Genomic DNA, 12,021 nt, shown 5'->3' on the forward strand with positions numbered 1-12,021 from the left:
GGGAGCTGGACACTTGCTACCTGGTTTCCTGACGGATTACAGCTAATTGTTTGGGTTCCCCCATCTTGCCCTGTACAGGACACGGTTACTGGGCCACCCCTGAGCTGGGCGGATGTCCCCTCACCAGTATACAGCCCTCTAGGACCTGAGACCCCCGAACACTGGCTGAACATGCTCCAATGAGCGGTCACCTGGTACAATATCACAGTGGTCACGTGAGCAGGAACGTCATCAAGGTCCCATAGCAATGAGCCGCACTTCCATCGAATCAGCGTGTTTTTTTTTTTTTTTTACAACGCTTTATTAAACAGTAACATCCAAGCAAACAGCAGCCTGGCTTTCCAGTGACGTCATGACGCAGCTGGAAGACATGTGATTGACAAACTCTCTCCTCCAACCAGTGGCAGAGAATACTTGCCGGTAGCAACCAATCTCCTGAACAGATTGAGCCGGGTTGCTGGGGGCGGGACTTCCGTTGTCAAGGGAAATGTCCGGAGCTGCTGCTGTTTTTGTTGCTGAGTGGTGCCCGGTCTGAGCTCCCAGGTAACGAGTCACCTGTCATATTGCGGGGGCCGAGAGAACCGGCGGGCGCCGGCCGGTGTCAGGCGTCCTCCTGCACGTCGTGTACTGTTAGCTTTCCTTGTCGGGTATCTGCTGCTGAGTCATATGTGACAGGGAAACCCCTGAGCTCCCTTATTACAGAGATACCACTCATAGCAAATGGCCAAGGCTAGTGACGTCATAAAGTGACGTAACTGCTGCCCTAGCCTTTGTTCTTCTCTGGAGGCCACTGCAGGAGCCATTGGGATCCTTTTGACATCTCTCATTGATTAAAGTGATGTTGCTGCTTGTTTCCACTGGTTGACTTACTGCAGTCATGTAAAGTGATGTCACTGTTGTCCTCCTTGTAATCTGATGATGTCACCGCAGGGGTTCCCTCTCAGTATTGGGGCTCCTACACATTATATAGCAATATGCTTTGTTTGTCTACACAATGGAGTATCAGAAGCCAGCAGTAGACTGGTGTGTGGGGTGAGGGCAGCACGGGACGCGGTCATACATGTGCACCACGGAGGAAACCGGTTTGCTAGATGTTTATTACCTTACTGGTGACTTCCAACAAGATGTCGCATGACATGCTGGTGCTCCTGGATGTCTCCGGAAAAAGTCTTCTGTTTTGCAGTAGTTTCACGTATGCGTTCTGGTATCCGGCAGAGAAGCAGGCCATATCTGGCGTAGACGAATACTGCCATCCACCGCCGGAGCCCATTGACTATAATGGGACCTGGCTGGTTTCCGGCGTGGGATTCGGCCAGACATAAACTAATACAGGCAGCAGTCCTTGTATGGCCGAAGCCTGGCAGTCATGCCGGAAACCTTCCAGATCCCATGTCATTATAGTCATTGGGGACTGGCGGTGCACCGATTTGTGGACTGATTTTTGTGGCTGTGTGCATAAGGCCTAAGGAGGAGAGTTATCAAAACTGGTGTAAAGTAGAACTGGCTTAGTTGCCCATAGCAACCAATCAGATTTAAAGGGGGTATTCCCATCTTAATGATCACTGGTAAATCTGTTAATGATTTGACAGTGATAATTTTTCTAAATACATTTTATTACCCAATTACCTTACCACCCTTTTTGAGAAAATAAGTCCCCTCTTACCTGATATTGTCTTTCGTCTCCCCTGGTTACGGCCACCTCTCCTGTCGAATCCCGCTTGCGCAGAAGACTGAAGATTCTCTCCCGGCCGGGCAATGTCCTGAACGCGCACGCCGCTGCACATGCGCCATGATGATTTCTTCCTGGCCAGTATAGTACAGAGCCGCGAACGCGCACGCCGGCTCTGTACTATACAGGCCAGGAATAAGTCACCAAGGCTCATGCGCGGCATGCGTGCGCGTTCAGGACATTGCCCGGCCGGGAGAAAAACTTCAGTCTTCTGCGCAAGCGCGGCCCGGCCAGGGGAAGATGTCACTCAAGCCCAGCCGAATCCAGGAGGTGGACGTCGCGCTGGACGAAGGTAAGTATTAAAACTGAAGATGGGAATACCCCTTTAACCTTTCATTTTTCAGAGCTCGTTTGGAAAATGGAGTGGAATCTGATTGGTTGCTATGGGCAACTAAGCCAGTTCTACTTTACACCAGGTTTTAAGAAAGCTCTCCCTAAGGGCTCATGCACACAAACGTATTTTTTGTCCGTGTCTGTTCCGTTTTTTTTTTTATGCAGAACCATTCATTTCAATGGGGCCGCAAAAAAACTGAAATGACCGTGTGCATTCCGTATGTCCGCAAGTCTCTTCTGCCCAAAAATAGAGCATGTCCTCTTCTTGTCCATTTTGCAGACAAGAACGGGCATTGTTAGAATGGATCCACCCAAAAATAGATGTCACACGGATGTCATGCGTTTTAATGTTTTTTTGCGGACCGCAAAATACATATGGTCTTGTGCATGGGGCTCATGCACCCGGCCGTGCCTGTTTTGCAGCTGAGCATGAAAGGGTCCGCAATCTGTAAGGAGGCATGGAAGCACTACGCTTCCTTGGGGTTTCTCTCCGTACCTCCGCACCGCAAAAAAATAGAACTTGATAAAAAATTGCGTTGCAGACGGATCACGGATCCATTCAAGTTGAATAGGTCTGGATCCGTCTGCGGCAGCCGCAAAGATGGCATGAGCCCTAAGTCTGTATTGTGGAAAAACCCCTTTAAAGTGACCCTTTGGTTCAAGGGGAAAAAATAAATAAAAAAATCACATCAACTGCAGAATGAACAGAACTCTTCGGCTACTTTCACACGAGCGGCGGCCGGACACAAGCTGCAGCGTGCTGAAAGTCTTACCTGGTGACTAATGTTTCAGCTGCAGATCTGCTGATTCCTGGGCTCATCTTCTCTTATCCAAGATGGCTTCTCAGACTACCTGATGTACACTGTGTACTGGAAGTCATAGACACTTCCTGCCTGTCCAAGCCTGCTCTTGGATTGGCCAGCACTGCTCACATGTATAGTGCTGGCGGCCAATCGGAGGGCAGTAGGGAGTGTCTGGGACTACCGGTGCACAGTGCTCATCAGGTAGTCTGCAGAAGAGGAGCTCAGGAATCAGCGGATCTGCAGCTGAAAAGATGAAAAGGAGGTCACCAGCTAAGTGTTCTCATCATTCCCCGGTTAATGGGATTTTTATTTTATTTTTTATATATTTTTTTTTCCCCCCGTGAACTGGAATATCACTTTAAGCCAGGGATCAGCACCCTTCGGCACTCCAGTTGCTGTGAAACTACAACTCCCATCATGCACACATTCTCTATTGTTCTTCTAACTCCCTTCTGGAAGTTGTAGTTTTTGAACATCTGGAGCGCCAGAGGTTGCTGATCCCTGCTTTAATCATTGCTGCTACATGTAATTAAAAATCCGTATTGTGGGAACGACTCTCAGGCCGTGTTCACATGCTAAGGATTCTGCCAGGATGTAGGTGCAGATGACTGCAGCTAATATGGCTACTTTCACACTTGCGGCAGTGTGATCCGGCAAGCAGTCCGCCAATGTGACTGAAAGCACTTGTGAAACTCATCCGGATGCGGATCCGTCTCGCAAATGCATTGCAAGAGCGGATCCGTCTCTCTGCTTGTCATGCGGACAGACGGATCCTTCTTGTATCTTTTTTCACATTTTTACCGGTCTGCGCATGCTACGGTTTTAGCTTTTGCTTGATCAGTCAAAACGACTGAACTGAAGATATCCTGAACGGATTACTCTCCATTCAGAATGCATGGGGATAAAACTGATCAGTTCTTTTCTGGTATAGAACCCCTAAGGCCTCTTTCACACTTGCGTTGTCCGGATCCGGCGTGTACTCCACTTGCCGGAATTACACGCGCCCTGACGTCACTCTGGAGCGCCCGGGGAGCCGCACGGACGGTAAGTATGCTGCTCCCCCGCTCCCCACTATACTTTACCATGGCTGCCAGGACTTTAGCGTCCCGGCAGCCATGGTAACCATTCAGAAAAAGCTAAACGTCGGATCCGGCAATGCGCCGAAACGACGTTTTGCTTAAGGCCGGATCCGGATCAATGCCTTTCAATGGGCATTAATTCCGGATCCGGCCTTGCGGCAAGTCTTCAGGATTTTTGGCCGGAGCAAAAAGCGCAGCATGCTGTGGTATTTTCTCCGGCCAAAAAAACGTTCCGTTCCGGAACTGAAGACATCCTGATGCATCCTGAACGGATTTCACTCCATTCAGAATGCATTAGGATAAAACTGATCAGGATTCTTCCGGCATAGAGCCCCGACAACGGAACTCTATGCCGGAAGAAAAGAACGCAGGTGTGAAAGAGCCCTAAGATGGAACTCAGTGCTGGAAAAGAAAAACGCTATGTGAGTGGACGTTGTATTTTGTAGCCAGCATATTCAGTGGAAAAACCCCCTGCAGAATGATGAACGCTCTGCATATTTAGAAATCCGCAGCATGTTCATTATTGCTACTGATTCTGTACGGAAAAGCTGCAGATAAGGCTACTTTCACACTGGCGTTTTGGTTTGTTTGTGAGATCTGTTCAGGGCTCTCACCAGAGGTCCAAAACGGATCAGTTTAGCCCTAATGCATTCTGAATGGAAAAGGATCCGCTCAGAATACATCATTTTGCCTCCGTTCCGTCTCTATTCAGCTTTGGTGTCCTTCTGACGAAACTGAGCCAAACGGATCCGTCCTGGCACACAATGTAAGTCAATGGGGACGGATCCATTTTCACTGACACAATCTGGCACAATAGAAAACTGATCCGTCCTCCATTGACTTTCAATGGTGTTCAAGATGGATCCGTCTTGGCTATGTTAAAGATAATACAAACGGATCCGTTCTCAACGGATGCATGCAGTTGTATTATCTGAATAGATCTGTCTGTGCAGATCCATGACGGATCCGCACTAAACGCAAGTGTGAAAGTAGCCTAAGCTAGGGGGAGGGGGGGCGGGGCAGTGGCGGCTAATCTATGTGCCCACCCAGAGGCATATCCACTGCAGAAGGGCTTATGCAAATAGTGGTCCACAATGCACGGGCATCGGCCGTGTGCCTGCTGTTTGTGGATGCGGACCCTCTCACTTGAATGGGTCCGCGATCTGCAAGATTCAGTCCGTACCTCAAAAAAATAGAACATGTTCTATTTTTTTATCTGTGCCGAAGCATGGACCGAAATCCACAGAGTTCTCTCAATAGATTTTACTGCTGGTTTGTGGAAGCATAGTGTCAGCTAAAAATTACATAAGCGGACTTGGCGTCACTTACGCTGTACACTGCTTTCTCTAGTTTGGGGGTGTTTAAAAAAAAAAAAAAAACAACCAAACTGCAGCCCTAGTCCTATTGGGTAACTACTGAAAACAGGTATTTCTGACCTGTATTTATTTAAAGCTGTGACTGGTTCTCCTTGATAATAAAAGAAGGGCTAATGGAAGTCCCTGAGCCCATCTTTAGCTAAGATGTCTTTTACACGTTCGTATAAATGGGTCCACATCCGTTCTGCAATTTCAATCGGGCCGCAAAAGATGCAAACAGCACATCATGTGCTGTCCGCATCCGTGGTTCCATTTCGTGGCCGCGCAAAAAAGATAGAGCATGTCCTATTCTTGTCCGCAGCCACGGACAAGAATAAGCATTTCTATCACAGGATCGGCCATGGCTGATGTCCGTGTTTTGTGGATCTGCATGCGGACGTGTGAATTGGCCCTTATATAATCCGGTACAGTAGACCCATAGTCAGGCCATGTCCTGGCTGTGTTATGCGTCCATGTTACTTGGATGTGTCATGGCCCGACTGTGACCCAAACTCGCAGCATCATAGATCCCTACGTGTGAGTCCGACCTAAGAAGGAGACCTGATTGCATCTAAAGAGGCACAACACTTTAGGCTTCTGTCCTTTCATTATGGTCGCAGCACTTAGGCTACTTTCACACCTGCGTTAGGTGCGGATCCGTCTGGTATCTGCACAGACGGATCCACACTGATAATGCAAACGCTTGTATCTGTTCAGAACGGATCAGTTTGCATTACCATGATATAGCAAACGGATCCGTTTTGACTTACACTGAAAGTCAATGGGAGATGGATCCGTTTTCCATTGCACCAAATTGTGTCAGTGAAAACGGATCCGTCCCCATTGACTTGCATTGTAAGTCAGGATGGATCCGTTTGGCTCAGTTTCATCAGACTGCTTGCAGCGTTTTGGTGTCTGCCTCCAGAGCGGAATGAAGGCTGAACGGAGGCAAACTGATGCATTCTGAACGGATCCTTATACATTTAGAATGCATTGGGGCTGAACTGATCCGTTTTGGACCCCTTGTGAGAGCCCTGAAACGGATCTCACAAGCGGACCCATAAACACCAGTGTGAAAGTAGCCTAAAAGGGATTCCCTGAGATTTTTATACTAATGACCTATCTTCAGGATAGGTCATCCATATCTGATTGATGGGGATCCGACACCCGGTACCCCCGCTGATCAGCAGGGGGTCCCGGGTGGCAGACCCCCACTGATCAGGTATTGATGACCTATCCTGAGAATAGGTCATTAGTATAAAAATCCCGGAAAACCCTTTTAAGCCTCGACCATTAGACATTTCTAACTTCTAGTGAAAGTGTAAATGCACTTTAAGGCCCCGTGCACATGACCGTATGTGTTCTGCTGTCTGCAAAATACAAATACCGGCCGTGTGCATCCCACGATTTTTGCGGCCCCATTGTCAAAACGCCTATTCTTGTCCGCAAAACAGACAATATTAGGACATCATTTAGGACGCTTTTTGCGAGACGACATGCGGAGATCCGTGTGCTGTCTGAATTTTTTTTGCAGCCCCATTGAAATGAATGGGTCCACATCCAATCCTCAATAAATGTGCATTGGATACAGAAAAAAAAAAATCCGATTTTGTGTATGAGGCCTTAGGATAGGTCCACGTGGGATGTATTTTGTAGCAGAAAATCTGCTGATAATCGGTGGCAAAATCCCTGCCGAATCCAAGGCAATATCTGATTGAGTTACATGAGGTAAGGGGTGTGGCCATGGGGAGCCCGTGTGCCCCCACTAATGCCAACCAGTACCTGGGTGGTTGGGAATGTGAAGTGGTCTACGGAGACACTATGAGGAGATGGGCATCATCGATGGTGCTGTGGTTATGGTACATCGATGATGGAGAGGAAATGCTGAAACCTTCACATCCTTTGTTCGGGACCTTAATGATAATGATTGGGGGATTTGCTTCACGTTTTAATGTCATCCCTCTAACATTACATTTTTGGACCTAACAATTTACAGAGAGATGAATGGTGACATTAGAACTAGGCTTTTCTGCAAAAAGACCACCACAAATAGCCTTCTAGGGCTGGCAAAGTTGTAATCTGCCGGCCCTCAAGCGTGGTATCCCTAAAGGGCAATACCTACGGGTACGACGCAACTGCTCGTCCTTGGAGGACATTTGTTTAGCTGCTGCAGATTTACAGCGAAGGTTTCGGCATTGTGGCTATCCTTCTGCTATTCTCCATCAGGCATACCAACATGCCCTCAGCTGTGACGGGATCCCTGCTCAACCCACGTCCACGGGATGATGCGTCAGGACCTTGTTTATTTGGTAACCTGCATCTGTGATACCCAATATGTAGGGAAGACGCTTAGGGAATTTAGGAGAAGAATTGGCGAGCATCTCACTGACGTCTGAAGTGGGGCGGATACTCCCATTGCACGCCGTGTGGCAGATTTTCACGCAGGGGCCTCAGGATTAATTAGGTTCGAAGGTGTTGAAGTCATCAGGCCATCGCCGAGAGGGGGTGACTTGGATAAGCGTCTCCTACAAAAGGAGATGCAATGGATCTTCCGTCTTGGGACAGTACGTCCCAATGGGCTAAATGACCAAATTTCATTCACCTCCTTTTTATGGTTCACGGAGGATAGTTTTCCTGCCATTTTACATATGGGGGGAGCTGTCCTTCACATGGGGAAATATGGTGGATTTTACATCAGTAGATACAGCCCACAGTTGTTGTCATGTGGGTCAAACTGTCGCCACGTCATCATGTTCTCTCACATAACATATATTGTTTCTTGTCTTCTCCCTTGCAGTAGTATTCATTGAGCAATTATGGTCGACATGGGCCTTCATATTGTCCTGCATACCAATGTATCGTTTATATCCAGATAGATTATCTCAATATCATCTTTGCCCTCTGTTTGCCATACGGGTGTTCCATAATTGAGGTCAATATGGATATCTATCCATTCACTTTGCATTGGGGCAAGAGAACTCCCACACTTATCCATCTTTCAAGGGAACCTGTCACCGGGATTTTGTGTATAGAGCTGAGGACATTGGTTGCTAGATGGCCGCTAGCACATCCACAATACCCAGTCCCCATAGCTCTGTGTGCTTTTATTGTGATAAAAAAAAAAAAAGATTTTATACATATGCAAATTCACCTGAGATGAGTCCTGTACGTGAGATGAGTCAGGGACAGGACTCCTCTCAGGGTAATTTGCATATGTATCAAATCTGTTTTTACACGATAAAAGCACACAGAGCTATGGGGACTGGGTATTGCGGATGTGCTAGCGGCCATCTAGCAACCCATGTCCTCAGCTCTATACACAAAATCCTGGTGACAGGTTCCCTTTAAGGGCCGTTAATTTGGCAATGATAATAGCTTGACCTACAAACATATGAAATGATGATACAGAATACAGACCTATACTGCATTTTTGTGTGTTTATTTGGTCTGTCTTCATGAGGACATCCTTGCTTTTTCTGGATAAAATACATAAAGCTAACAAGAGATATATATATATATATGCTGATACTTTAATTGTTACTATCCTCATTTGCCTGCGCTGATTTGGCATGGTCCCCCATGCATCTTTTGATCCGCCTTAGGCTCCTTATTACTTTGAGCACTTAGTATTCCTCTATTCTCCTGGCCCTTCCAGATTAGTGACAGTGGGAGATTCACCAATGAGGGTTCCCTAGGTTCTTTTGAACTCCCTATACATTAGGTTCTCCACCTGGATTGGTCGGCCGCAGGATGGGCTGGACTTGGGATCATTTAAATACTCCTCCCTTTGGCGGGCGCCCGACGGCTGACGGCTGCCCCAAGTGCCGGTCGCGCTATCATTTGACCGAGATGGCAAGCGCGATGTTGCTGATCTAAATCTAGATATAGTATCTCTATCTGTTGTACACAGTAGGGCTCCTGATTCTGTATAGAGAACGACACTAACTTAGCAGCTGACAGATGGAGCGACACAGTGTCTGCAGGAGGGAGATCGGGGACACGGGCAGCGTGCTCGCTCTCCTCTGCTATTCATTCAGCAATGTATGCGAGCGGAACGCCGGCAAGAGATATCTGCTGCCCCACTCATGTCCGCACTGAGGGACAATGCTGTTTATTGAGAGAGGCATGCATTCATATCCCATCGGTGTCCATATTGATTCCTGTCTGACTGCCTATTCTTTTGGATAAAATCATCAGCAGGAACCTCTCTTGTTAACAAGGTCCCGTCTGTTTGCCCTCCAGTAGCGGTTGTATTGGGGTACATATAAAGGGATCATACTATATAGTATTATATACACTGAATATTTTAATTTAATAGATAAACAATAAAGACTTTTTTGTTTTCCTTTTATAGCGTCTTCTGCCCACTGTGAGTTTCTTTATAAATTGACGCAAACCTCATTTCTATCTGTGATAAATACACGAGGATTTGGCTTCACGTCTGGTAAATGTCTGTCCCTCTGTGTATCAAGGGGGAAAATATGCAGCGGAGATTTTGCAGCAGAAATTAACATGCTTTACTCTGCTACCCCCCCGGCACTGCCATAGAAATGATATGGTGGCGGTCAGCACTGAAAAAAGGCCTGATGCCAAATCCGCCGTAGGTTTTTGTTATCTGATGTGGTTTTTTTAAATGTGTTTTTTGGCAGATCATCCGTGGGGTTTCCATATCCGTATGTCAGTTCCGTAAAAGGATAGAACATTAGTGATCAGTATCAGTGGGGGTCCGACCCCCGCTGATCAGCTGTTTGAGAAGGAAGTAGCGCTGCGGCCTTCTCCAGCTTTGCCTAGGTCGTGTGACATCACGTTCATCGGTCCGCGGTCGCATTGAATGAGGCTTGGCTGGGATACCAAGCACAGCCACTATACAATGTCTGGCGCTGTGCATGGTGAGCTGCGAGAAGGCTGTGGCGTTACTGTGAACACCGGTGCCTTCTCAAACAGGTGATTGGTCTCACCTCCGATCAGATACTGATGACTTATCCAGAGGCCTAGTAAGCAGTGAAGGAGACGCGGTGCTCGCCGGAGCCCAGCAGCACCATCAGATAGCTTCTGGGTGGGGTGGTGGTCTCTCACCAGTTAAAACTGATGTCGTATCCTTAGGATAGACCAGGAGGACGTGGCGGTCCCCGAAGCTTACCAAACACAGTGCCATTCATTGGATAATGCCTGTGGTTGTTACTGCAGTCTGCTCCGCTCACTTGAATTGGACTAAGCTGCGCCTAGGACATGTGACCGATGAACATGATGTCACTTATAGGAAGAGGCAACAGGGCTCGTCAACCTCTCCAAAAAGCTGATTGGCGGGGGTGAGGGGAGTCGGACCCCACTAATCAGACACTGATGACCTATCCTCAGACAAGCTGCCAAATGGTGTAAAATAAAAAACGATGTTCTACTTGCCGTCTTCTCCAGCACCATCCTCTACACCAGTGTTTCCCAACCAGTGGGCCTCCAGCTGTTGCAAAACTACAACTCCCAGCATGCCCGCACAGCCAAAGGCTGTCAAGGCATGCTGGGAGTTGTAGTTTTGCAACAGCTGGAGGCACACTGGTCGGGAAACACTGCTCTACACCACCGGTCCAGTCCTCCTGCCGCTGCTGGTTTATAAACTGTACAGTGATGGGCAGGTGTATGGAACGTCAGTGCTGCAGCAGGTGACCACCGAGGACAATGATCGGCTGAGGTGGTCATGTGTCTCAGGGTGCATTCAAACGACTGTATATGTATTTAGCAGTCCGCAAAACAAAGATCTACAAAAAATATTTTGTGCTGCGTCTGTTTTTTTGTGGACCCATTGTAAAGATACCTATTCTTGTCTGGAAAATGGATACGAATAGGACATATTCCATCGTTTTTGTGGGGTCGCGGAACAGACATACAGATGCAGACAGCACACAGTGCGCCGTCCACATTTATCGTGGCCCCTCTGAAATGAATGGGTCCGCATCCAATCTGCAAAAAATACGGATTAGATGCGGACCAAAAATAAGGTTGTGTGAATGGGGCCTCATACTTTTACATGACCATTGCACTTAGTGGACCAGACCGGCAGCTCAGTGGATGGTCCTGGGGAAGGATGTAAGTATAACATTGTTTTTTTATTTTACACCAGGGACGCCCAACCTGCAGCTCTCCAGCTGTTGCAAAACTACAACTCCCAGCATGTCTAGACAGCCTACAGATATCAGGGCATGTTGGGAGTTGTATTTTTGCAACAGCTATAGGGCCACAGGTTGGGCATTCCTGTTTTACAACATTTGGAGATTTTTCTTTAACTTTTTGAAGCACTATCCTTTTAACAACAGAAAAACAGGTAATTTTAGCTTTAGTCATGAACGGAGAAGACAACATCATGTAAGTCACAATCATTGCTTTTTTATTCTAGATATTCCCTAACAAACTTCTCTTTGTTAGTGACCCTTCAGAATCACCATATGTCCTAGATGGGATAAACTGCAGCCATGTTCAGCTTCGAGGGAGATTTCAAAACCAGGCCAAAAGTATCACTGGGAGGAGCAAGCAGAAAGGTAAGGGAAACGGAATTATTTTTTGCACATAAGAATTACTAAACTTCAGTACTGTACGAGGCTGAGATCTATAATGTATCCACCCTGATATACCTGGGAGTGTGGACAACTGTGACCAGCAGACAGTAGCCCATTGGGCGCAGAGTGGGATTTATAGGGGACCTGTCACCAGGAAATGCAGGAGGAGCTGAG

General features: G+C 47.4%; 1 protein-coding gene across 1 annotated transcript in view; it reads left to right on the forward strand.

The window, feature by feature from the left end:
- The first annotated feature begins 463 nt into the window (after positions 1 to 463).
- Positions 464 to 12,021, forward strand: part of LOC122939485 (ubiquitin-protein ligase E3C-like) — a 103,881-nt gene continuing 92,323 nt past the window's right edge. The window contains 2 exon segments of the mRNA XM_044295554.1: positions 464 to 543; positions 11,717 to 11,829. Of these exon segments, the coding sequence (XP_044151489.1) occupies positions 11,764 to 11,829 (66 nt within the window). The 5' untranslated portion in view covers positions 464 to 543; positions 11,717 to 11,763.

This window comes from Bufo gargarizans, chromosome 5, assembly GCF_014858855.1.
Source record: "Bufo gargarizans isolate SCDJY-AF-19 chromosome 5, ASM1485885v1, whole genome shotgun sequence".
Taxonomy (NCBI): domain Eukaryota; kingdom Metazoa; phylum Chordata; class Amphibia; order Anura; family Bufonidae; genus Bufo; species Bufo gargarizans.